We start from the raw sequence: 27947 nt of genomic DNA on the forward strand, positions 1-27947 counted from the left end.
ATGATAAAAATAATTATCTTACTTTCTACTTCTTGGAAAACTATCCAGAGCAGGTCCAAAGGCTGTCTTAATATTCCCATCAAATCTTATTGAGAGCATTATTTAATTGTTTTCTCTTCCTGAGAATCATTGCCCACATTTTCCACATGGCTGATTAAGAAAACAAATGTGTAAAAAATAAAATGATGTATTTTATTATGGTAACAAATCATGTTGAGAGTTGGTTAGGGAAGTCCCTCTCAGAAGAACGTCTCCTGTAAGAACCTTCCTGCTGGCTTTCATCTGCTCCAGGTTGAAGAATGTTACCAGCAAACATGCTGGACTGTAAATCAAGTAACCAGGATCTAGATTACTGTGTGATTAGTGAAGATTCTCTTCTAGTCTTTGGATCTCAGTCGCTTTATTAGTAATACAAGGAATATGGATTAGATGATAATAAAATCGTGTGACCATTACAATCAGTATCTCCAGACATCAGCTTTCATAAGGCAACCTACTTCCATTAAATTGATTGAAATATAAGTACAATAATACAGGAATGGTTGCAAAAAAGGGCATGTTAAGCAAATTTGATGTCAGTTCCTGACAGTCAGTGCTGACATAGAGAGATGCAAAGTCAAAGATACAATAAAACAAATATTTTTAAAATAAAAAATGGGAATAGAAAACAATGATCAGGTATTGTTGTGAAATATATACCATGGGTAGCTGATGGAAGAGAAGTCAGAGCTGCTGCACTTTTAGGCAGAAAAATGCCCTGTTTTCTAATATTTTCTTATGCTGAATTTCATAGAAGAAATAGGATTTCTCAAGAGACTTGCATTTAAAATAAGGAGAGAAGCTGGACATTGTTCAACTCCACGAGGCAATCCAGTTTTGGAGCAAATTTAAAGTGGGAGTGGTATGGTGTGACAATGAATAAGAGGAGACTGACTAGAGAAAACAAAAAAAGCTATCTTTGGCTGCTCTTCATGAAGCAAATTTTAAAATTAAATTTCCAGGCATTCCTGAAAAAGCACCATAATTTGCACAAAAAAAAATTTTTTTAATTAAAAAAAAAATCACATCTTCTTGGGAGGAACCAACAATCTTTTTATACCTCTCTGGTAAAGAGCAGAAACTTCCTTTCCTAGTATAATATCTGCAATTGTGTGGGCAGTTGACAAGACTTCACACAGGCGACTCTGAAACAGAAGAGCAGCAGGCAACAAAGTCCAGGGATTCCAGAACAGAGTTGCCTTTGAAACAACACCTTACATTATTCCAAAGGCAGATCGCTTTCAGATTGCCAACAACTCAAATTATTTATAGGAGATTGATTCATATACTTAACCTAATGTGAGAGGGAATATTTCTAATTATATCCAAACATCTTTAATACGAGGAGAATTATGCTTGGAGACCTTCATTGCCAAAAACATGTTTGGCCAAATGGTTTTTTAAGAAAGAGGAGGAGGCTACATGTTTTCCATATTTGAGCCTATAAAAGTACCCTTGGAATGAGTATGACTTGTCTTTCCTCATAAAGCTTCAAGGTAAGTGTGTGTGAGGACAAGTCTCTGAAGGACGGTAAGGGATGTCTGGCTGCCCGCACACATGCCACACATCCTGGCTCCCATTGCTCCTGGCTGCCCTTCAGTGAAGCACCAACTCACTCGGGAGCAATTTTAATTTGATGTTTCAGTGTTCCCAGTCATTTCCTGCTTCTCAGTTAAGAATTATGCATGCTATTATTGGGGCCTGTTAGAATTTAATTCAGAAGAAATTTGTTCTTTTTCTTACAGTTCTGACCCACTTCAAGGTTGTGTCTCTAAGGTAAGATACTAATTTTTTTCCTCATTCCTCTCAGGGTGCAAAAAGTCTTCTGCTGTGGTTTGGAGAGTGCCCAGGGGGTTATGAAATAAAAGCTTTTCAATTTCATGGCTGATCATGCTTCCCTTGAAAAATTCAAGGGAAAAATTCAAGGGAATTCGAGAGGGACGTTAGAAATGGGTTCTCATTCATTTATAGCATTTATAGTACATGAAAATGCTTTCTCAGAGTCTTTAGGAGTTCTATACATATTTTTTTCAATTTCCAACGTTGTAGTTTACTTTTAAGTAATAGAATTATAATATGCAATACAACATTTCAATATTATTATTCATTTATAGAGAAAATGCAAATTTCCTATACTGCAGCTTCTACTCAGCACTATATAATACAAAATTCCTTGAGATGCTGTCAGAATAGATTGAATCCTTGTCTTGGAAAAGTGGCTTAAATCTGCATGTTGTTTCACAATCTGTAAAATGGAATTTTAAAAAACATGATATGGAAAATGATTGTGAGCATTTTCCGCAAGACAAAACATTTTAATTGTGTTGTCTGGACCCATGTAGTTTGAATGGAAAAATGTGGAAAAGTTTGGCCAAGTACTTTAAGTTTTCCTGAAAAGATATCTTTATTATTATTATAAAATAGGTTACCTATGATCAATATTGACAGGATTAATGAATGTTAAAGTGGCAAGAGACAAATCTTGAAAAGAAAATTTTTGTGAAATTTGTATAACATTAGTAATAAAGCAAGAAAATATAAGTAATAACATTTTATATTAAGTCTTTGAGAAATACTAAAGATAGGTGAAGAAGCCGAGTTTGTCGAAATTATGATACAGGAACAAGAGAAATTGATGAATAATAGAATATATTTTAGCAAAACAATGCAAAACAAAGCTCCTCACATTTTTTATTTCCCTTACTAGGCAGTCTTTGAAAATCCAAATCTATAATGAAAAGATTTTCACCACATACAAAATAGTTCCTAAAATTTTAGAAACATATTTCATTTTAGAAACATAATTCACAAAGCCAGCTTTGAGCCATTTGCTGTATCTTGCATGTGTTCTAAGAGGTGTGAAGGATGCCACAGAGGGAAAACTGCTCCCTGCCTGCAAGGTGCTTATAATCCAATTGGAAGATAAGAACTGTAAGTGAAAGAGGTGGAGAACATCCTGCCATCATCTTAGCTTTGTGTTCTGTATAAACCAATAGTCTGCAGCTTATAAAGATTAATGTACATAACAAATGAAACTCAGAGAGCAGGTACAATATCATATGGTAGGTGAGCCAGAAACAACGGTCTCTTTCCAAACACATGACTTGACTAAGTATGTGTCAGCACTGGCACGGAACACGGAGACTGACATTTCACCTTCAGCCACGCTAGGGAGGTGGTCATACTCCACAGGTCAGTAAATAAAGAATGTTTGCTTGTTTTTTTTTTTAAAGTGAATCTAGTGGTCCAGTTTTAAAATTTCTATAATATCTTTTCTTCATCTGTCAGGAAGAGTCTTCAACTGGGCTGCCATCAATAACCTGCAGCCATGAGTGGAGACCAGGAAATGGCTATTTTTGGGGAGGCTGCTCCTTACCTCCGAAAGTCTGAAAAGGAGCGCATTGAGGCCCAGAACAGGCCCTTTGATGCCAAGACATCTGTCTTTGTGGTGGACCCTAAGGAGTCTTTCGTGAAAGCGACAGTGCAGAGCAGGGAAGGGGGGAAGGTGACAGCCAAGACTGAAGCTGGAGCTGTGAGTAAAACATCTGGAGATGATTCAGTTGTCCTTCATGTTGGGTTAGATGTGCTGACATTTTTTGATCTGGCCTCTCTTGTTTGACTTGACAGACTGTAACTGTCAAAGATGACCAAGTCTACCCCATGAACCCGCCGAAATACGACAAGATCGAGGACATGGCCATGATGACCCATCTCCACGAGCCTGCTGTGCTGTACAACCTCAAAGAGCGTTACGCAGCCTGGATGATCTACGTGAGTTCCATCTCATGGCCTTCTGTTCACTTACTAGTCGTTAATATTTTTGAAAAATAGTAGATCATTAAGGTTCCCATAAAATAATATATATATTTTTTCTTTTTGGTGTAGACCTACTCAGGCCTGTTCTGTGTCACCGTCAACCCCTACAAGTGGCTGCCGGTGTACAACCCCGAGGTGGTGGGTGCCTACCGAGGCAAAAAGCGCCAGGAGGCTCCGCCCCACATCTTCTCCATCTCTGACAACGCCTATCAGTTCATGCTGACTGGTGAGTGGCTCAACTGTCTTGCATATGAATTATTTTACCACCTCTAATCACATATGTTAAAGCTAAAATGACCTTTAGAAATAATCTAATCCAACCCCCTGGTTGTACGAAAGAGGTGACTGACTAAACCGCAGAGCAGTACATTCTGTGAAAGCAGAGACTAAAATGCAGTTCTACTGATTTCACCTCCATGATTTTACCAGACCATGCGTCTGCTCCATCCCTATTAAGTTTTGTGTTTAGTCTCCCTGCTTGAAAAGGCATGATTTATTTTATGTATTTAAGAAACAAGAGTAAGATTAAGTAACAACTGAATCATATTGTCTGAATAAAAATGAAAAATATATGTTCAATCATTTTAGTGCCTAAGTTTCTTGTTGATTATAAATTAGATACGTTTAGAAGTACTGTTATCTCTTAATTCATGAGAGCCCATTTCAGATATAATATCCTTCCTTTGAATGAAGATGGCATTTGGGAGCTATAAACATATAAACAAAAGTTGTTGTTTTCCCCCCTTAAAAGGATTTTATTCTGATTGAGGTACCCTTTTCCACCTGATCTTTCTTGGTCTCAATGTCATACTTTTGGGAAGATTGGTCAGAGTTAGGGTTGCGGTCTGTGGCTATGAGACAAAGGTGTGTGTGGTGTGTGTGTGTATGTGTGTGTGTGTGTATGTCCTTTTGCTCCATTTAGAAAGTAAATCTCAACCTTGTCTCTACTAATATTATTTTAACCTATTAAACTACAGTCCAAACCCTTAGCATACTACACATTTTTCAGTTATATGCATTAATCAGCAGACAGCATGACATTAAAATCTACAGATGACAACTAGGGAATGTATCTGCCTTTGAAAAATTCTGCTCTTTATTTTAAACCAGGACACACTTCCTGTGGTAGCTTAAGGAATTTAAGATCTGACAACATTTTATGTTTCTCTTCCCCAACTAGAGGCTTGAGAACAATACCATATATAACTTTACAATAATATATTGAAAAACTCCATTGGAAATGACAGTTATGCTCAATTTCCTACGTCGTTCCCTATACAAAATTTTGTTTGTGTAACTGGTAGGCATGCTGACTGTCCAACTGTTTTTCTTTCAGATCGGGAGAATCAGTCTATCCTAATCACGTATGTATTACTCTTCTAAGTCTTATTAGCATTGTATATATCTCACTGGGAAAATGACAAACTGATAGAAATTAGTTAATGCCTATATGGTGTGATCAGCCTGGAACTAGATGTTGTTTTCACTTTATTGTAGGATTTAGATAGCATCAAAATATAAACTAATACCAAAATTACATCACTTGTTTGTCCAGTCTTGAAAGTTTCACAGGACTTACCTGAGAGTAGGAGATATAAAACCCCTTCTCTGGGCATGGCCAGAACCTGGTACAGGGCAGTGAGAAACACACAGCCTTCTGAAGGGTGAGCAGTTTGGGAATGGTACCAGTGGTTCATTTTTTAAGGCCTCCTTGAGGATGTCTATTTTTCCAAAGACCTAAGTTGGGCCTTGTCTTTAGTCTAAGGAAACTGAAGAACGCTTGCATTGTTTCATAGAGTTCTTTTTACTAATTGTTTCATTTACTACCTAGTTGTCGAGTGGCTGCCTTTGGGAACCCTCAAGCCCAGGTCTCACCACCTAGAAAAGAGCCTGGCATATTTTAAGCACTGAAGAAATATGTGTTACATGAATAATGAATGAGTTTCTCTACTTCTTGTCAGTGCTAAGCAATAGAAGTTATATGAGCTATATGTAGGTTGCAGAGAAAGACCTAGTAGACTCTGACAAAGACATGTCAAAACAGATGCATAGGTAGTAAATGCTGATGGGAGCAGCCTCATTTGTCACATAGCTTAATTTCTCATGTATGTCTGCTCACTGTTTGACAGTGGGGAATCTGGGGCAGGGAAGACTGTGAACACCAAGCGTGTCATCCAGTACTTTGCAACAATTGCAGTCACTGGAGAGAAGAAGAAGGAGGAAACTGGCAAAATGCAGGTGAGTCTGACAGCCAGAGTCAGCATCAAGACTGCCAGGGCTCTCAGGAAGTCTGGAGGCCCAGATGTGAGGACGGCTCTTGCCTTTGCAGGGGACTCTGGAAGATCAGATCATCAGCGCCAACCCATTGCTGGAGGCCTTTGGCAACGCCAAGACCGTGAGGAATGACAACTCCTCTCGCTTTGTAAGTCTCTTGGACACAAAAGGGTTTACTCAGCCCTTAAATGCCAGAGAAAGCATGTCTGAATTATCATTTCAATCTCTTCTTTCTTGTATACTTCAAGTTATGTATATAATGTCATCTTTTTTCTTGCAAGGGTAAATTCATCAGGATTCACTTTGGTACCACAGGGAAACTGGCTTCTGCTGATATTGAAACATGTGAGTAATAGAACCTCCTAAATAGAATCCAAGAATGACAAATGATGGTTTGGAGGAACATTTTGCAGCTTCTGCTGAGCCTGGGGCCTGTGAAACACTAGTCTGCTGCCAAACGTGCCCAGGGTTAATGCCAGTCTTATCCATAGTCCACAGTGTGCTTTAGGCACGTCAGTCATGAGCGTATGATTCTGTAGGAACTGCCAGGAGCTGTTGGGCTTGTCTGATGTATTCCAGCCTCAAAATTAATTTTCAATTTTTCTAAGGAAAAACTAACACTGGGGGTAAATGAGTTGCTTATGGTTTTACTATAAGCAATTACTTGCTCGTCTGAGCCTGGATGAATGTTATTTTAGTAGCCCCTCTATTATAAAGTGAGAAGAGACCCTGGGGAGGGACGAGTTATCAAGAATCAATTATATTCCAAATGTCAAGGATCTCCTGTATGAGAAATGAACATGCCTTGGGCCAGCATGCTTTCGTTTATTTCTAGAGATGGCAAGACCAACTACCATTGTAGGGATGTAATGTTTAATACCTCATGGGGACGTTTAACTGAAATCTCAAGGGGCCAATGAGCTTTCGCTAATTATCCTAAGTGCCAAAATCACTCCAGGAACTTTATAATTTCCACTCTCCCCCTGTCCCCCTCCATCCGATGTCTATTTTGCATTGCAGATCTTCTGGAGAAGTCTAGAGTTACTTTCCAGCTGAAGGCAGAAAGAAGTTACCATATTTTTTATCAGATCATGTCTAATAAGAAACCAGATCTAATTGGTAAGAAAGGACTTAAATTTCTAAGCTAGAAGTTCATCATTTTATTAACGTCTTCTAATGTAAAACATACCCCCTGAATTCTATGTACCCAGAAATGCTCCTGATCACCACCAACCCGTACGACTATGCCTTTGTCAGTCAAGGGGAGATCACAGTCCCCAGCATTGATGACCAGGAAGAGTTGATGGCCACAGATGTAAGTTACTCATGCAGTTTAAAAAAATAAATGCATTATGTATGGGAATGACAATAACAACATGCCGTAGGTGTGTCGTTATGGATACAGTATAAATTCTCCTCAATAAATGCGTATCTTCTGCCCTAATTTTTGTCCTCTCCTCTCTCCTGGCAGAGCGCTATTGACATCCTGGGCTTCACTTCTGACGAAAGAGTGTCCATCTATAAGCTCACAGGGGCAGTGATGCATTATGGGAACATGAAGTTCAAACAAAAGCAGCGTGAGGAGCAAGCTGAGCCAGATGGCACCGAAGGTACCAAATGAAGTTCTGTCTGGGTTTAATAAGAGAATATAGGTCAAAAAAGCCCATTCCAAACTCATGGCTCCTACACAGCTGAGCTTCTGATGAACATACCCAATTTTACCCCCACACACAGTTTCTATAAAGTGATTCACTAATTACTCTGCTCCTGTGAATTATGGGGCGCACAGTAGGTCATGTTGGGTACCTGAATTCTGTCTCATTAATTACTCTGCCCCTGTGAATTATGGGGTGCACAGTAGGTCATGTTGGGTACCTGAATTCTGTCTCATTAATTACTCTGCCCCTGTGAATTATGGGGTGCACAGTAGGTCATGTTGGGTACCTGAATTGTGTCTCTGCAGTTGCTGACAAGGCAGCCTACCTCCAGAGTCTGAACTCTGCTGACCTGCTCAAAGCCCTCTGCTACCCCAGGGTCAAGGTCGGCAACGAGTACGTCACCAAAGGCCAGACTGTACAGCAGGTAAGTGCACAATGTCAATGGATCACACACAGCCCTGGCCTTCACAACATGCCTTTAATAACACCAAAAACATTACTCTGTCCATGAAGGTGATCAACTCGGTGGGCGCTCTGGCCAAAGCCATCTATGAGAAGATGTTCCTGTGGATGGTCACCCGTATCAACCAGCAGCTGGACACCAAGCAGCCCCGGCAGTACTTCATCGGGGTCTTGGACATCGCTGGCTTTGAGATCTTTGATGTGAGTTAACAGGAACTTTGTAGCAGGAAAGTTTATAAATCTTGCTGCTACAGTAGTTAATATTGGAAAAGGTCTATGAACAATAGCTGTACTACACACCAAATAGACACATGAAAGAAGACCAAAAGTCTACAAAAGGTCATCAACTTTGGAATGAGACGGATCTGGATTCAAACTCCACCTCTGTCAATTCCTTCCTGTGTGAACTTGGGACTGGTATCTGACCAAGCACAGGGCAAATTCAACAAGGACCTATAGGTAGGTCACCTCGCACTCCAAATAACACATGAGATCATTCTGCCAATTGCAAGAATTCTGAATTGAAAGCCCTAAGCGTATGCAATCATCATGACAGTTGATTTTAGAATGTTTTCATCACCCCAACAAGAAACCCCATCCCCATTAAGTCACCCGCCACTTCCCCTTCCCCCAGCCGCTGATAACCACTAATCTGCTTTGTGTCTCTATGGATTGGTCTATTCTGGACATTTCCCATAAATGAAATTATACAATACGTAGCCCTTTATGACTGGCTTCTTTCACTTAGCATAATGTTTGCAAGGTTCATCCGTGTGGTAGGACCCCTTTGACGTTTGTGTATGGCGACACAATTCTTTGACAAGAGAATTCCCACTTGTGTTTAGATCTAGGTGTCCTGAATAGTAAAGCAGAGCAGATCTCTGCAAGGTCTAATACTGGTTACAAACACTGGCTCTGGCGTCAAAGCATCCGAACCCCAGCCATACTCCTGCTACCCCTAAACTTACTCTGCTTTTTCTTTTATTTCATAACACTTACACCCTGTAGTACAATATAGAACGTGTCTACTTAATGTGTATTATTTATTTTTGTCTTGCCAAAAAGAAAAAGAAAAAGAAAGCATTGGAGTCCTTGCCATGCCTCTTACTAGCAGGGTCTTGCACAGGTTACTTATTCTCTCTAATAGTGTTTCTCACCCATGAAATGGGCAAATAGCACCACCTTAAAAAATAATTTGTACAAAGCACTTAGTACCGTGTCTAGCATATAGTAAATGCTGGACAAATGTTAGTTGTTGAATTTTTATTCCTATTATTAGTAACAACATACAAACCACAATGGCTCAGAGGTATCAACTTTAGCTGGTTATACAACGTAACCACAAAGTCATAAATGACTAAGAAACCTCAGATCCTCAAAAAATAGATATTGCAAAAACCATATAATTGCTTAACTGCACAGGGAAGCATCACGCAGAGCCTGTTTACTCCTGTTTAAGAAATACTTCCAACAAGTGTGGTGACACTTCCAGCCCACAGCAGCAAAACAGAGGGGCTTGTACAGTCAGGATGAAGCCATTGCATCCTCAGAGGGCAGTTAGGAGAGCCAAGTAAGAAAAGCCCCTATCACAGAGAAGGTTTTATTATAACATGAATGTTAATTTGTATTTTGTACTGATTGCAGTTCAACAGCCTGGAGCAGCTGTGCATCAACTTCACCAACGAGAAACTGCAACAGTTTTTCAACCACCACATGTTCGTGCTGGAGCAGGAGGAGTACAAGAAGGAAGGCATTGAGTGGGAGTTCATCGACTTCGGGATGGACCTGGCTGCCTGCATCGAGCTCATCGAGAAGGTTCGCTTGCGTTTGTCAGATCACAGATTATACTGCTGAACTACGGTATTTAAAAGAAAGTCACAAAATCTTAGCATTTACTATTGTGAAAGATTGCCACTTGTAAACAAAATCAGGAAAACTCCTTTTGCCATCTCTGAGGTAGGTGTTCTGGTACAGGAGACTGAATGTTTTTTATAGACTCCAGACCTCTACCTTTCCCCACACTTTGTAGTGCAAAGCCATATATTTAAAGCCATCTTTCCTTACAAAAGAGCACTGGCAAGAGTTATTTACTTATTATTCCTTCGTCTTCCTTAGATTCATTATTATCGGTATTTGAAATAAAAATTTCTAGTACTTTAAAGCAGAGGCTCTTGAATTTCAGTTGTGCCAAAGACTCACCATAAGTGATAAATTACGGATTTCCCTAATCTCACCCCTAGAAATACTTTTTGGTAAGTGTGAGGCAGAACCTTACAATCTGCATTTTTTTATCATGTGATTCTGATGCAACTAATTTGTAAGTCACACTTGGAGAAATATTGCTTTGAAGTCTTTGGGGCAAAGACACAAATTCCACCAGAGCACACCCTTTGTTTTTCTCACTCTCTATCATGTCTCAGAGCCGGACGCAGCACCTGGATCTTGATAGATACCTGATAAATGTTTGTTAAATTAAGGACTCAGGCCAAAGGAATGAGTTTTCATTAACTATCAGGAAATAAAGGATAAATTTACTCAAAGAGGATCATAATTTTTACCTATGATTTCTACAAGCAGACAAAATTAAAATGGCACTTGTTTCCTTTCATTCTTTCAGCCAATGGGCATCTTCTCCATCCTGGAAGAGGAGTGCATGTTCCCCAAGGCGACAGACACTTCCTTCAAGAACAAGCTATATGAACAGCATCTTGGAAAGTCCAACAACTTCCAGAAGCCCAAGCCTGCCAAAGGCAAGGCTGAGGCCCACTTCTCACTGGTGCATTACGCCGGCACCGTGGATTATAACATCGCTGGCTGGCTGGAGAAGAACAAGGACCCCCTGAACGATACAGTGGTCGGGCTGTACCAGAAGTCTTCAATGAAGACTCTGGCTTACCTCTTCTCTGGGGCAGCAGCAGCTGCTGAAGCAGGTAATTTTCAATAGAATTCATCTTTTACTTAATGTATAAAATGTAAACAGAGAAAGCCTGTGCTATGATTGCTTGTGCTTTCTCTGCCCTCCTTAGAGTCTGGTGGAAAGAAAGGTGGCAAGAAGAAGGGTTCTTCCTTCCAGACGGTGTCTGCTCTCTTCAGGGTACACACTTCCTTTTCTCTAATTAGATTCAGGAAATTAAATTTTACTTTATTGGGTAAAGTAAATATTTTGGAGAAGGGGAAATAGTCTTGCAAGGATTCTAGAACTGGATGTGCCTCAAGGAATTAGGTCAGCAGATAGTGGTAAAACTGAGCAGCAGGGAAGTTTGCCATAGTTTGGAAGAGATACTTAGTAGAATATAGGAGACAGGGCCTATATTCTTAGTAGAATATAGGAGACAGGAGGGACGAGAGTGAATTGCGGAAGTCAGTATCAGATGGTAAAATTCAATTTGGGGCCTGGGAAATAAGGTCCTTTGACACTTAAAAGGCTCTACTGGGATAGAATTAAACAAAACATGAGATTTACTTGAGACTTTGGGAGCCTCCAAATAATGTAGGTGCTTAGGTATATATTGGCATATAACTGAAATGAGTAGATTTTGAAAGTTGAGGATAGAATAGTGGTGGGAATTTGGAAGCTGAGCTAAAAGAATAAGTAACCAGATGTGATAAGAACTAGCTCTTTAGGGAAAATTTACTTTTCTTTTGACAATTTCATCTGGGATAACTGACACTACTTAAAAAAACCAGGATTTCCTTGGAAAACATCTTGCACTTGGAAACATGTCTGTCAGTTTTCTGCCAGTTCCCAGAATGAGGCATTAAAAGGCCACTTTCTATGGAACCAGAAGAAGACCTAGCTCCCTAACTATGACAAGGAATAAGCCTATGATAGGGAAGCAGATACAATTGAAAGTTGGGTAAAGAAAGAAATGGAGATTTGGAGGAAGACATTGAATTACTTGTAAAACCAGACTACATATCTAGGCAAAAGAGTGTGGGTAGAGTATTTCCATATGTGTAGAATGCTACTCAAAATTTATAACATATGCTTCAAATTCAATAGCACTGAACAACCACTTCAACATCTAGTAGAAAAATATGTAAATAATGCACAAAAATAGGAGCTGAAAGACCACTTTGGGAATGTGGAAATTCCAGTGATGACTCTTTGCATATTCAAATCTGGATTCTATTCATTAGAATTGAACAAATGTCATAAATCACAATGATTATGTCTGCAAATATGACTGTCTGAAAATAGTACACTTTTAAACCCAGTATTCATATGGTCCCACAGGAGAATTTGAACAAGCTGATGACCAACTTAAGGAGCACTCACCCTCACTTTGTACGGTGCATCATCCCCAATGAAACCAAAACTCCCGGTAAGACATTTCTCATATCCAGACAAGCCCCAGTGTATTGGCTTTAGACCATGAAATGAGGCATGTGTATTCTCCTGTTTAGGGGCCATGGAGCATGAACTTGTGCTGCACCAGCTGAGGTGTAACGGTGTGCTGGAAGGCATTCGTATCTGTAGGAAGGGCTTCCCCAGCAGAATCCTGTATGCAGACTTCAAACAGAGGTCAGATTCTCTCACATGAATTATTTTAAGAGAGTCTTCTTATTTACTTTATTTTTTCAATGAAAGAATCCTTTATACCTTCTATTAGAATTGTTGAGAAGAAGAGAAACAAATTTAATAGATTCTGTATTGACATGCCAAAAGTTGGATACCCTTTGAATATACACAGAATAGATAAAAAAGATATAATTTCTTGCTTATGTTTGTTAGATTACTCGACAACTATGTTGTTTCTATAGTAAGGCAGGAAGATTTCTTTTTGATGCCAACAGCTAAATCATTTATTTGTTTGACTTAAATAGATACAAGGTATTAAACGCAAGTGCTATCCCTGAAGGACAATTCATCGACAGCAAGAAGGCTTCTGAGAAGCTCCTTGGGTCCATTGACATTGACCACACCCAGTATAGATTTGGTCACACCAAGGTAATAGTCTCTAAAACCTACCTGATGATATTCCCATCCCTTTGAAGTTCATGTAAAGTTTCTGATCTACAACTCTACCCATGCTCAGGTCTTTTTCAAAGCTGGTCTTCTGGGGCTCCTAGAGGAAATGCGAGATGACAAGCTGGCCCAGCTGATTACCCGAACTCAGGCCAGGTGCAGAGGGTTCCTGGCAAGAGTGGAGTACCAGAAGATGGTGGAAAGAAGGTATTCATAGGGACACCTTACTAAACCCCATCAGCCTAGGCTTTTTAGTTCTGAGTGCTTTTATAACCTGACTTTGAACATTTCTGTTCCTATCACAGAGAGTCCATCTTCTGCATCCAGTACAATGTCCGTGCTTTCATGAATGTCAAGCACTGGCCCTGGATGAAGCTGTATTTCAAGATCAAGCCCCTCCTCAAGAGTGCGGAAACTGAGAAGGAGATGGCCAACATGAAGGAAGAATTTGAGAAGACCAAGGAAGAGCTGACTAAATCAGAGGCAAAAAGGAAAGAACTTGAAGAGAAAATGGTAACTCTGATGCAAGAGAAAAACGACCTACAACTCCAGGTTCAATCTGTGAGTGTCAGAACCCATTTGTTTTAATCTGATGCTAAAATTTTGGTTCAGCAGTTGCTAGGGAAAAGTGTAGAGTCCACCTTACTAAGGGATTTATTATCAATCTTTCCTGATTCAAAACTCCTTAGAACGTTCTATAAAATTTCATACACAACATTATTCAAAAACACTGTGATAGGATTCCTTGCTGTTGAGAAGGGGGAAATAAAAGAAGAATGTTTTTTCCTTTTCCCCTATTGTTTCCCCTAGCAGAATATGGGCAGGAAATAAGGTGATCTGTGCTCCCTAAGATTCTCCCTCCTGAAAAATGCAAATAAGAGCAGTGAAAAAAAGAATAATATTGGCAATGAAGAAGGAGGACACTTTGTGATGAAAATGGATCAACTTGAAACCAATGTTCTGAACCTTTATATCTATGCTCCCCTGGTAACTTTCCTCTCAACTCTATCTTTGGAAACTCTCTAGTACCTGAAAGAATAGGATCATTGCAAGGATAATGACAATACTTTCTATAAGTAGTGTAAATTTTTATGCCAAGCATGAGAGATTGAGTTGATGTTCTTGTTCTCATGTCCCAATAAATACCCAGAGACTTGGGAAAAAAATTTGACCAAATGTCACAGTCTAACCCATTTTTGTGACCCAAATGACATGAGAATTTCAGTTGCTACCACTAAAATCAACAACAGGAACATTAAAGGTTACTCTATCAGTTTTGGACACATAACTAGAAAATTTAAAGAAAGATGAACTGTAAATACACTATGATTTTCCTTGTCGTTTATGTAGACCAGGGTTTTCCAAATTGAAGAGAATCAAAGAATAATTGTAGGGAGTATCTAAGCTTGATCCAAGCATATTCCTCTCCTTTGAGTATAAAATGACCCCTTTTTAACATAATTCTATCAACTATCCATTTAATAAATATTTGGTGAAGTTCCAAGCATCAAGGATGCAACTCTGAGCAAGAAATATGGTCCCTGCTCTCATAACGATTATAGTCCAACTCCTATTTCTTCTCATGAGGAACATGCTAGCTACTTCTATTAGCACCACTTCTAACATGTTCAGTTTCCCTTAGTTCTTCCAGGTACCTTTTAATTCTCAGCTACTCTGTCACTGTAGGGCACGTGTTCTCTTTAAGTCACTTTTCTGATATTACCTGTCCCTCCTAGCAACCTGGTAGATACCCAACAACTTTGTTTTTCATATACTAAACTTTTCTGGAAATAAATATTACATGTAGAAAACTGACTGATCAGAAATTATATACCAACACATTAAATATAGGTTACCATGTAGGGGAGGAAAAATTTTTCCTCAACCCTATTAGGGTCCCTGGCTGGGTGTGAAAATTAAACTGGCAAAAGATAGATTAACAGGAGAAAAGCAAACAAATTTATTGCATTTTTACATATACATGGGAGCCTTCACAAGAAAATGAAGACTTGAAGAAGTGACCAGAACAGTAATCTTTTATAACTTTTAGACAAAGAAACAATAAATTTGTGAAGAACTGGCAAGACAAAGGCGCTTGGGCTAGAGGTAGTTAATGGTGAAGAAGTAACTAGGAAGATAGGGTTAGTTGAACAAAGTTTGTTTATACAGTCTTCTCGGCTCCCAAATTCCCATCTCTGGTAATAAGAATGTCTTCTTTCTTCCTTGTACAGAGAGGGTACCATTTGCATGCGAACTTTATGACTGTTTCAGGGGAGAAGGATGAGGAGAGAAGGTCAGAGTGACCTTCCTGCTTCTGCCATTTTCTCAAGCTCCTTCTGCTTAAGATTTTTAGTATGCCAAAGTGCCATATTTGAGGGAGTGTGTCCTGAACCCCATCACTAAAAATATAACAGTATCATCATTTTAATAGGAACCATGACTTAAATTCCTTTTTTAAAAAAATCTTCAGTGCTGTAAGTGTCCAATAAATATTTCCTAAATCATGGAAAGCTAATAAAAATTAACCTAAGGCTTTTTAAAACAGAATTTACTTGTTTGGCTTCAAAATATTAGTAAAAACCTGAAAATGTCCAGAGCACTAAAATATAAAACTGTCTGTGTCCCTTCTCAGGAAGCAGATGCTCTGGCTGATGCAGAAGAAAGGTGTGACCAACTGATCAAAACCAAAATCCAGCTTGAAGCCAAGATCAAAGAGGTGACTGAGAGAGCTGAGGATGAGGAAGAGATCAATGCTGAGCTGACAGCCAAGAAGAGGAAACTGGAGGACGAATGTTCAGAACTGAAGAAAGACATCGATGACCTTGAGCTGACACTGGCCAAGGTTGAAAAGGAGAAACATGCCACAGAGAACAAGGTATGAATCATATTCTGCTTTACTAAAATAGAAGTTCTACCATCCAGTAAGCTGCTTTATAGTAGAGACAATCCCTTCTTTAACCTTCTAGGTGAAAAACCTCACAGAAGAGATGGCAGGCCTGGATGAGACCATAGCTAAACTGACCAAGGAGAAGAAGGCCCTCCAAGAGGCCCACCAGCAGACCCTGGATGACCTGCAGGCAGAAGAGGACAAAGTCAACACCCTGACCAAAGCTAAAACCAAGCTGGAGCAGCAAGTGGATGATGTAAGCCTAACATCATGTAAACTTTTTGTTTTAACTTTGTAACAAACTAAGTAAGCGTGAGTTTGCATTCTTATGGTGTAAGGAGTACATTTCAAGTGTTTCCAATGAAGAAGTGGTATAGGACATGATCCCTGCTACAAGAATTAAGATGGACACACAAGTCAAAAAATAAACAAAGTTAGTTGTAACAGACAATATGGGTAAAAAGAATTAGGGGGAAGGAAGGTAATGTGTTCACCAAGAAAAGCTGTACAAACAAAATGCATCTTTAGCTGGGCTTGAAAGGTGAGAGGCGGCGGGAAGTTATAGAAGTTCTGAGCAGGAAGCATAAGAAGAGCAAAGAAGCCATAATGACCCATAGGGTTTTCTCTCACAGGAGCAAGGGGGATTCCAAATAAGGAATGTGGAAGGTAAATTTGGTTTTAAACATGATCTGACTTTGAATCGAGAACCCACTGTAAATGTCTGAGTCAGGGAGGAATTGACAAAGACCATGTTTGGAACTAGTGCTACAGTGTTCACCCCTTGTGATAAAGCACTGATCACATGGATTCCAGTAGGAAGACAGACGAGATGTGATGTCTCCCCAGTAGTTTACTGTAAAAATATGGTAGTGAGGTACATTTGACCTTTTAAATGGTGACTCCTTGGATTAGGTAAATAGCAATGAAAATGGAATAGATGGGAAAACTTTGCTTAATTCCAAGGAAAATCAAAAGCTTTTGCTGATTAGATATGAGTTAAATGTTTACAAGCTAAACATGGGACAAAAGGCGGTAACATCCCAGGAACTATATTCAGGAATTATTATCTTTTAGCTTGAAGGATCTTTGGAACAAGAGAAGAAACTCCGGATGGATCTAGAAAGAGCAAAGAGGAAACTGGAGGGTGACCTAAAATTGGCCCAAGAATCCACAATGGATGTAGAAAATGACAAACAGCAGCTTGATGAAAAGCTCAAAAAGTAAGCAGCAAGGACAAAGATTTAAATCATGGGGAACTTACTATTAATATTTCTGTGACTGACATAAAGCGCTTTTCTGATAGAAAAGAGTTTGAAATGAGCAATCTGCAAAGCAAGATTGAAGATGAACAGGCCCTCGGGATGCAGCTGCAGAAGAAGATCAAGGAGTTGCAGGTAAGTACATGATTTCCATCTGTCTAATTCAACCTGACAAAATTACTAGCACAGAGAAGCTCAGCTGTGCTTTTCACCACTCCTAGGCCCGCATTGAGGAGCTGGAGGAGGAAATCGAGGCCGAGCGGGCCTCGCGGGCCAAAGCAGAGAAGCAGCGCTCTGACCTCTCCCGGGAACTGGAGGAGATCAGCGAGCGGCTGGAAGAAGCCGGCGGGGCAACTTCAGCCCAGATTGAGATGAACAAGAAGAGGGAGGCTGAGTTCCAGAAAATGCGCAGGGACCTGGAGGAGGCCACCCTGCAGCACGAAGCCACCGCGGCCACCCTGAGGAAGAAGCACGCGGACAGCGTCGCTGAGCTCGGGGAGCAGATAGACAACCTGCAGAGGGTCAAGCAGAAGCTGGAGAAGGAGAAGAGCGAGATGAAGATGGAGATCGATGACCTCGCTAGCAACATGGAGACTGTCTCCAAAGCCAAGGTACCGTCATGCATTAAGTCTCAAAGAGAGTTCTGTAAGACAGGTGTGAGTGAGCCTTTCCAGAACCATTAGTAAGTAATTGGCAGGAGGAGGCTATGGCAGGACAAGGGAGGAGACTGGTCAGAGGTAGGAGCAACTCAGGTGTGATGGGGCAAAGCGCTCACTCTTAGTGGGAAAAGAGCCATACCCAAATGTGCACAGTGAAAACTTAAGCTCTTTCAAATAAAATTAGTAGGATTCAACTAGACGTTTTAAGATTTTCTTAAAACACCTTACCTTGATTAGCCTTTTTTGTTTTTCTCTTAAGCACAAATACATAATTTGCTTCTCCAGAAAATCTCATGAGCTGAATCAAGTATCATTCTCACATCACAGATAAGTTAATTGAGTAAAGGCAGATACACAAAGTGATTTAATAGGAGCATGTTTAGACTATGTGTCGTGTTACGCTTCCCATCACAATCTAAGACTTCTGTTGTTTTTGTGTATTTGTAAAGATAGTTTATTATCAAAATAAATGAGTACTGCAGCTTCTATGGAATACTAGGGACTACAGAAAATTTCTGTGGTCCAAACACTCGCGTGAGATGGCTTCTACCACTTTTTGAATGCAGGGAAACCTTGAAAAGATGTGCCGCACTCTAGAAGATCAACTGAGTGAAATTAAGACAAAGGAAGAAGAGCAGCAGCGGCTGATCAACGACCTGACGGCTCAGAGAGCACGCCTGCAGACAGAATCAGGTGGGCCATTTACCAGTGTTGACCTTGAATGATAAATTTACCTTGGATGCTCAATTTGCTGAAAAACTGCATTGAGTTACTTGAGATCACATATTATCTTCCTGGGAGGCACCTATTCGTATGAACTCATTCTTGACCACTGGCATGGACTGCTTTTCTTTTGTTTTGGTTTGTTTTGTTGGTTGGTTGGTTGTTTTCTTTTTTCTTTCTTTCTTTCTTTTGATTTTTTTGTTTTGTTTTGTGTTTTGTTTGTTTTTGATTTTGGTTTTTTGTTTTGTTTTGTTTTGTTTTTGGTAATAAAGAGATCCAGAACATTTTAAAGCAGATTTTATTGTAGTAAAAAAGACAACAGTGTAGTGGCTACCAGAGGGCAAGGGGGGAGGGGTGGTAGAAGAGGGAAAAGGGGATCAAATATATAGTGATGGAAGGAGAACTGATTCTGGGTGGTGAACACATAATGCACATATAATACACATATAGACGGTGTATTATAAAATGTGCCCTTGAAACCTATATAATTTTACTAACCAATGTCGCCCCAATAAATTTGATAAAAATTTTTAAAAGTTAACAAATAAAAAGTGTATCGTCACAGTATTTATTTCCACTTTTCAAAATGATTCCAGTAGTTATTTATTACTTTATCCTCATTAGTCTGTGTAACGTTATCCCCATTTTCAATATGACAAACTCTGGCAATTGTCCAAAAATGCTTATTCCAGTCTTTTTCCTGAAGTCTTGACAATTGCTGGTAGCTACCACAGTGAAGGAGGGAAATATCCAGGACCGTAGTTCAGTCCAGGAACATCCAAGTGAGGTTCATATTAATAGTATTTTGATGATCCAAATTGGAGAGTCGCTGCATTTACTCCTCCCTCTCTCCACTTGTCCAGCTTTCTGCCACAGTTCTACCTCCCCAAGGGAGAGGTAACACAATGGAAATTGTTTTATGGGTCATCTGGACTATTAAAGTAATAAGCAGATCAAAGGGTTGGAGAACCTCTTTACTCTTTCATGTTTGTTCAAATATTGTTCTTTCGAGAACAAAGCTCAAAGTAAGGTTTTTATTATTGTTATACAGGTGGTAAGCACACTTTGTGAGAAAAAAAATCGTATCCTCAAAGAATAAAAAATTCCTTGTAGTTTCTCTTTCTCAGTACATGTTTACTCCTAGTATCTTAGTGGTATGGGGGAAAAAGTAAAAGTTGTGATTCTTCTTAAATGTTAGAGATAAGCCTTCCAGGAAACCAGTTCAAAAACTGGTACTGAAAGGTTTCCCTCTATTTTTAATATAGTGTGTTTTCTGAATTATGGTGCTTAAAGAATTGGAGACAAATTTAACTGCCATTTAGTTTAGAAACTGCTTAGTTATCCGTAAACCAACTCATTCTAGGGGTAGAAGGATACTTGATTGTTTTTTAATATAAAATTGCTTCCAGGACTTTTTTTGAACATCACTTCTGCTTACAGAGAAAGTTGCTCAAAATCTCCTAAATTCTTTGTTTCAATCAATTTTCAGTGGAAGGTAAACTAGTACAACACTATTGCCTTAGACAAAAAACACTGGAATGTTTTTTTGTTTGATTTACATTACTTTTCACATGTTTCTTCATCAATTTATATTGTGATCAAGTAATCTTAAATATCTCCCAAAATCATTTGTGCTGTTCATAAGAATGTAACCTGCCTTAAATTGTCCCATACATCTCATTTTTTGCATAGATTTTCTCATCAGGATTGAAGTAGATGTCGGTGGTTTGGTGTAATCCATGCTCTCCATCATGTTTCAGACTCAGTCCTCCTTTCCCTGCTCCAGTTTTTAATTTAGAGCTTTAATTTCCAAAGTAAGGTTGAGTTTTCTGTATCTTCGTCATTATATAGGTGAATATTCACGCCAGCTAGATGAAAAGGACTCATTAGTTTCTCAGCTCTCAAGGGGCAAACAAGCATTCACACAACAGATTGAGGAATTGAAAAGGCAGCTTGAAGAGGAGATAAAGGTAAGTGAGCTCTACCAATTGGTGTTGTTTTTGTCATTATCTTTGTTTTTGAGGTTATTTATGTTTTGCTTGCTTCTACAGATTTTTTTCTGGTGGCCTATAGGAGTTTAGGGACTAAATATCACTTCAAAGATATAAAACTAAGTTACTAATCTCTATGTTCTTAGGCCAAGAGTGCTTTAGCCCACGCCCTACAGTCCGCCCGCCACGACTGTGACCTGCTGCGGGAACAGTATGAGGAGGAGCAGGAAGGTAAAGCCGAGCTGCAGAGGGCAATGTCCAAGGCCAACAGCGAAGTTGCCCAATGGAGGACCAAATACGAGACAGACGCCATCCAGCGCACAGAGGAGCTGGAGGAGGCCAAGTACGCTCTAGACTTAGTTACAATGGAAATGTCTGTATTAACAATCAAAGTACATCTGTTATAAGCACTAAATGGGCTAATGTCCACTGCTCCCAAAACAAATTAAAAACTAGGGGCAGAAAACATGCATGAACATAAACTAAGCAAGAAAAACAAATACTCTAGGTTGTCTAAGGAAAGAAATTAAACTAGAGGGTGGGGAAAAAAAAGGGCATAAGGCTCTGGGTGGTGAGCACACAATGTGATATATGATGATGCATTATAGAATTGTACACTTGAAACCTACGTAATTTTACTAACCATGTCACCCCCAATAAATTTAATTTTTAAAAAAGAGAAAGGACGTAAGGCAACAGGGAGCTGAATAATTATTTTTAAAAAGGGGAACTTTTTACATCATTCTGTCTATACAAGTGTAGACAGAATAAGAGTTAATTGTACCTTCCTATGCCTCTCCTCCCTCTTAGCAACTAACAAAAATATTGGTTCAATGTGATAGGTTTTAAGTTAGAGAAAAATAATTAGGCTTTAAAGCACAATCCCTCCTTTTGAGATGTGAAAATGTGGTTATGTGGAAAAGAGGGGGGACAAGAAATATATTATTAAAAAGTAAAAGTAGACATCAAATTCTGTAATAAGAAGGAAACAAATTGTTTTTATAAAGGACTAAATATTCAATGCAATAAAAAGTTCAAGGCTGAAGTGTAAGAGGGAAAATCTGGACAGGAAGGGACCTGCTTATTCAACAGACAGTTTAAGGAGAGATCTAGATACTTACTCTCTGGCTGCTGTACAACCATATAGTGGGAATTATAGTATTTTGGTGGAAGAGATTCTGAGTGGCTCACTCAAAGCAAAATTTATATTGATTTGGGAAAGCTTTTTTAAATTAAAGGATTAATGAAAAGCTAGGAAAATAAAGAATACAATTAGACAATTAGACAAAATCAAGTATATTTTATTTGAATTCAGTTAATATAATATTTGAGTACTTAATATGTATAAGAGCCTATAAGAAAACAAAGATTAGCAAAATAGAGACTCTACCCTGTAGAGGTCAAAATTCAATGGAGACAAGACATAAAAAGACAGTACTGCAAGCTAGTTACTAATATCCTATAAAAGAGTCATAAACCAGTTACCTTAAAGAGTAAAATGGTGCCTTGGGATGATCATTGTCTTCAAGCCAGTCTATGAAGCACGGCAATATTGAAATTTGGGTTGTTTTCAGTATTTGACTGGTAGGAGAGTGGGAATAAGTTAATACACAACCGGGCCTACAAAACAAGCTTGAGAAACAAAGTATTATGGAGTCTGACTGTGGAAATCACTCTCTTGTACCCACTTTGAAGCACCCGATTCTTCTGACGGCCATTCACGTCTATTGTCCTTGTTTCACTTTTCAGGAAGAAGCTGGCCCAGCGGTTGCAGGATGCAGAGGAACACGTAGAAGCCGTGAATGCCAAGTGTGCCTCCCTGGAGAAGACCAAGCAGCGGTTACAGAATGAGGTCGAGGACCTCATGATTGATGTGGAGAGAACAAATGCTGCCTGTGCGGCCCTGGACAAAAAGCAGAGGAACTTCGATAAGGTATTCTGTGCCAGTTTTTGCCTCAGTGTCCAATGTGATTAAAGATAACCTGCTACTTTCAGTGTGCCTTACGGTATTCAAACCATCTGAGGACTGTTCTCAGGAGCTCCTGCTCCATGAGTAGCGGAGGGAGGGAGTGTCCTGTGGTTTCTACTCTTCTCATTCATAATTATTTTTCATTCCAAAATCATCTCAACTCTGTTTGAAAGTGGCCAGAACAGTAGTTTCATTCCATCAAACTTTCTCCATTAAATTTCGTGACCATTCCTTGCCCCTCAGGTCCTGTCAGAATGGAAACAGAAGTATGAAGAAACTCATGCTGAACTCGAAGCTTCCCAGAAGGAATCCCGCTCACTCAGCACAGAGCTGTTCAAGCTTAAGAATGCTTATGAGGAATCCTTAGACCAACTTGAAACCTTCAAACGGGAAAATAAGAATCTGCAACGTGAGTACATTTTACCTTTTCTTTAACGGAAGCGTTAAAGGAATGTTTTCCCTTACTGAACTAATGTTTATATTTTTTGTTCACTAACAGAGGAGATTTCTGATCTGACGGAGCAGATTGCAGAAGGAGGGAAACGTATCCATGAACTGGAAAAAATCAAGAAGCAAATCGAGCAAGAAAAAGCTGAACTTCAGGCTGCTTTAGAGGAGGCAGAGGTAGACACTTTATAGTATACTCTAAAACAATTAGGAGAGAAATTAGGGTCTATTGCATGCAAAAAGTGGTGAATCAAGAGAAAGGAAAAATAATTTTTACCCTGTGTACTAAGTATGGGATGAAGAGTTGACCATGCATACAAGTAACATAAATATATGCCAGGAACTATGTCAGACACTGAGAAAGCAAAGATGAGGCCCCTTCTGTCAGGGGCATGATCTAGCTGGGAAGATAGAAGCGTGTAAAATCAACAATAACACATCGAAGAAATTTCTAAAATAATGGATTAAAGATGTGTTGTGGCGGGTGGGGGAAAAACAATGGATTAAAGATGTGTTGTGTAGAGGGTGGGGGAAAAAAGGACATAAGGCTCTGGGTGGTGAGCACACAATGTGATATATGATGATGTATTATAGAACTGTACACTTGAAACCTACGTAAAAAAAAGAGAAGGAACTAATTCCTATTTCTCGAATACCACACACTACTATTCCCTGCTAATGTCACCTCTTGCTGTCATTAAGGCATCTCTTGAACACGAAGAAGGAAAGATCCTGCGCATCCAGCTGGAGCTGAACCAAGTCAAGTCTGAAATTGACAGGAAAATTGCTGAAAAGGATGAGGAAATTGACCAGCTAAAGAGAAACCACATCAGAGTCGTGGAGTCGATGCAGAGCACGCTGGATGCTGAGATCAGGAGCAGGAATGATGCCATCAGGATAAAGAAGAAGATGGAGGGAGATCTGAATGAAATGGAAATCCAGCTGAACCATGCCAACCGCATGGCTGCTGAGGCCCTGAAAAACTACAGAAATACCCAAGGCATTCTCAAGGTAAATAGGTTGAAGAGATGGTCCCAGGGCAGTTGGGGTGACTGCAGTCCTGAGAACAAGACATCTCAATGATCGTTCATTCCACAGGATACCCAGATCCACCTGGATGACGCCCTCCGGGGCCAGGAGGACCTGAAGGAGCAGCTGGCCATGGTGGAGCGCAGAGCCAACCTGCTGCAAGCTGAGATCGAGGAGCTGAGGGCAACTCTGGAGCAGACGGAGAGGAGCAGGAAAATGGCAGAACAGGAGCTCCTGGATGCCAGTGAGCGCGTCCAGCTCCTGCACACCCAGGTGAGTAGAAGAAGGGAATAGTGAAAAATACAGAGGAAGGAAAATCAAATTCTTGCTCATATCTTAGTACTAAAAATTTATTCATCATGGAGGATAAAGTTTAGAACTAGTATATTTTGTATTAACGATATTTTTGCGTATTTGGACTGTGACATGCTGACTTGATTGTCTTTTAAAATAATATTGTCAACTCAGATAATTTATGGAACAAGAAGAGGTACCAGTTAATGTAATTAACTCGTTTGTGATTTCATTAGAACATCGGGCATCCTAATTTTGCTCTCATGTACTTACTATATCTAAATTTGATATCATAACCAGAACACCAGCCTGATCAACACCAAGAAGAAGCTGGAGACGGACATCTCCCAAATCCAGGGAGAGATGGAGGACATTGTCCAGGAAGCTCGCAACGCAGAAGAGAAAGCCAAGAAGGCCATCACTGACGTGAGCAGAGGGCAATGCGGTGGTAGTCAAACTTGAATCATGATGTGCTCTCTCAGCTCCCTCAACTGGTTTTGTTTTATTGCTAATTAGGCGGCGATGATGGCGGAGGAGCTGAAGAAGGAGCAGGACACCAGCGCCCACCTGGAACGGATGAAGAAGAACCTGGAGCAGACGGTGAAGGACCTGCAGCACCGTCTGGATGAGGCTGAGCAGCTGGCGCTGAAGGGCGGGAAGAAGCAGATCCAGAAACTGGAGGCCAGGGTGGGTCTTCTGATCAACGTATTTCCATCTCATTACAATACAACACATGATTTTGAATATGTAGCACTGCTGAATGATGTAGGGCATACAGAGATGAGAGATATTCCTTGCTGCCTGAGAGTTTGTAAGAGGGGTGATTAGATTAGGGCATCAAAAACTACATACAAAAAAGTAAAAGAAATACTGCAGGTCATTTGAAGGGTAGACATCCATTAAATGAATGGATAGTAGTAAATGTCTTTCAAATGCCCTTCTTCTTGCAGGTACGTGAACTTGAAGCAGAAGTTGAAAGTGAACAGAAGCGCAATGTTGAAACTGTCAAGGGACTGCGCAAACATGAAAGAAGAGTAAAGGAACTCACTTACCAAGTAAGGAAAATGGCCTGTCGAGGTTTTCACCTTAGTCTGCAAGGGGTGCAAAGTCAAATGTACAACAAAATATGATGCATTTGTTCTTTCAAGAAACTAACTCTTTAAAATATTATTTCAGACTGAGGAAGACCGCAAGAATGTACTAAGGCTCCAGGATCTGGTAGATAAACTGCAAGGAAAGGTGAAAGCTTACAAGAGACAAGCTGAGGAAGCGGTGAGTTCAGAATCCCTTGGATGAGTGGGCAGCCCCAGTTCTCTGAAATGTCGAAGCCAATTTAGTTAAAGGGATGAAAGAAAAGAAAGGTAAAATGAGGAAAGATGAAAGGGAAATGGTTCAATGAAGGTCTGAAGAATGAGAAGGAACTAACCATCTGATGAGCCAGGGGAAAATGTCATAGCAATGGGGAAGAGTGAATGCAAAGCTTTTGAGTGGGGAGTTGGTTCAAGAAGCAGAAGAACAAAGGAGGTTGAAGTAACATGGGCTGAAGAGCAAGGTAGGAAGAGGATCTCAGGGTCTTCTAGGCCCTGATAAAAAGTCTGGCTTTTATTCTAAGTACAGTGAGACACTGGAAAGCCACGGGAGGGTTTTAAGTTGGGTGAGTCACGCCCTGGTTTATATTTTTTAAACACTATTTGGTCTACTATGTGGAGAATGATTGTCGGATAACACAGGTAGGTACAGCGAAACATTTCAGGAGGTTTTTCAGGTGGTTTCAGGTGGTTTTCAGGTTTTTCAGGTGCGACTTGGATTAGGACAGTAGTGGAGTATAGAGAGAGAAGCGGAGATATTTTGAAAGTGGAAACTACAAGATATGCTAATAGGTTACACGTGGGAGGTGAGAGGAAGGAAATCAAAGGTAATTCGTCAAATTATGGTTTGAGTAACCAGGTGGGTGGCGTATTACTTACTAAAACAGGGATCTAAGGGAGGAACAGATTTTCAGGGCAAGAAGAAAACAGGAATGTTGTTTCAGAAACATTGTTTGAAATACGATTATGTACACAAGTGAAGGTGTGTCAAGTAAGCAGTTAATATTAAGTGTGCAGCTCAGAAGATCTCAGTTATGTTCAAACCATGGATTCTTAGCATTTCACCTTATCTCATTTCCCCAGTCTGTAATTCATCTGAAATAATAATAATAATAATAATAATAATAATAATAATAATAAAGTAACATCAATTTCCTAAGTATGGAAGTATGAATATACATACCTATATATCACAAATTAGTTCTTCTGTTCATTTATGGTTTTTGTTTTTCCCCTGGCCTCTAAGGTGGGAGAGAGAGAGAGAGAGAAAGAGAGAGAGAGAGAGAGAGAGAGAGAGAGAGAGAGAGAGAGAGAGAGACTTAGTTAACTTCTCTCTAGCTCCTACTTTCTTTATCTGTAAGAGGAAGACCTGAGGTTCTTTTCACATTCTATTATTTAGTGATTCTAAGTTTTATTAATGTTCTAAATTTGAATGCCACATTTTGGATGGTTCGAAATGAGCCTTTTAAAAGAGAACGATTACTAGAGACTAAACCAGAACTGGCCTTCTCAAATTCACTGCTATGTATTCAAACACAATAAGACCACTCAGACTATTTTAGGGAACAATCCATTTCTTGTTTAATTTCTAAACTGCCTTAAGTGGCAATAATTTATACTCAAGGCTATCAGTTTGGTATAATATAGATTGCATATTGGCATTTTTAGAAGGTCTGGTTCCAGTCTCAGGATTCTGGGGGGGAAAAAGAGGCTGGAAAACTGGCATATTAGGAGTAGCTCTACGAGGTTTAGAAGTTCTAAAAGCAGAACTTTTAGAACATCTCTAAGACAAATGTCACCTGTCCTTGTTATGCATGAATTCAAGATGTATAAGAGGAGTTAACACAAAGGAAAAAAAAGTGTAAGAGAGTTTCTGTAGGTTTTTTTAAAAGTTTTACTAGAATGAATCACTTTTAAATAAAAAGCAAATACAAGAACCACTGACCTAAGAAACTAGAAATTCGGAACCATATTCGCTCCTAAATGTATTTCCATTCATTCTCAGGAGGAACAATCCAACGTCAACCTCTCCAGGTTCCGCAAGCTCCAGCACGAGCTGGAAGAGGCTGAGGAACGGGCTGACATCGCCGAGTCCCAGGTCAACAAGCTGCGGGTGAAAAGCCGGGAGGTTCACACAAAAGTCATAAGTGAAGAGTAAATTCATTCTAATGCTGAAAGGTGACCAAAGAAATGCGCAAAATGTGAAGTTCTTTGTCACTCTGTTTTGTACTTAACGGTTTTTGCAGATAAAAAATTTATTTGCAAAAAACTTGTGAGTCTCTTTTTTCCCCCCACTGTGTCAATTTACCTTTTTGTACATCAAATACAGAAACAAACATTTTGCTTGTATCTTATGGAAAAGGATTTAGTCACCAGAAATAAA

At 39.6% G+C, this 27947-nt stretch overlaps 1 protein-coding gene and 1 long non-coding RNA gene across 2 annotated transcripts; one reads left to right on the forward strand and one right to left on the reverse strand.

The window, feature by feature from the left end:
* The first annotated feature begins 1481 nt into the window (after positions 1-1481).
* On the forward strand, positions 1482-27822 carry LOC117013846 (myosin-1). The gene is made up of 40 exons (XM_033091360.1): positions 1482-1535; positions 1785-1815; positions 3328-3571; positions 3667-3810; positions 3925-4081; positions 5192-5219; positions 5985-6093; positions 6185-6277; positions 6411-6474; positions 7150-7248; positions 7341-7444; positions 7601-7739; positions 8093-8211; positions 8301-8450; positions 9894-10064; positions 10867-11179; positions 11276-11343; positions 12487-12574; positions 12657-12774; positions 13077-13200; positions 13289-13425; positions 13524-13779; positions 15851-16093; positions 16185-16361; positions 17180-17325; positions 17409-17499; positions 17586-17975; positions 18590-18716; positions 20598-20716; positions 20884-21080; positions 22487-22670; positions 22950-23115; positions 23206-23330; positions 23856-24164; positions 24252-24455; positions 24777-24902; positions 24993-25163; positions 25427-25531; positions 25653-25748; positions 27570-27822. Exons 3-40 carry the CDS (start codon positions 3368-3370, stop codon positions 27720-27722), a joined length of 5814 nt encoding a protein of 1937 aa, XP_032947251.1. The 5' UTR covers positions 1482-1535; positions 1785-1815; positions 3328-3367; the 3' UTR covers positions 27723-27822.
* LOC117013853 (uncharacterized) lies at positions 22678-27631 on the reverse strand. The gene is made up of 3 exons (XR_004421382.1): positions 27510-27631; positions 26748-26805; positions 22678-22952 (listed from the first exon to the last, which is right to left on the reverse strand). It is a non-coding gene; the product is annotated as an uncharacterized LOC117013853 (long non-coding RNA).
* Positions 27823-27947: the final 125 nt, after the last annotated feature.

Source organism: Rhinolophus ferrumequinum, chromosome 21 (assembly GCF_004115265.2).
Source record: "Rhinolophus ferrumequinum isolate MPI-CBG mRhiFer1 chromosome 21, mRhiFer1_v1.p, whole genome shotgun sequence".
In the NCBI taxonomy this organism is placed as follows: domain Eukaryota; kingdom Metazoa; phylum Chordata; class Mammalia; order Chiroptera; family Rhinolophidae; genus Rhinolophus; species Rhinolophus ferrumequinum.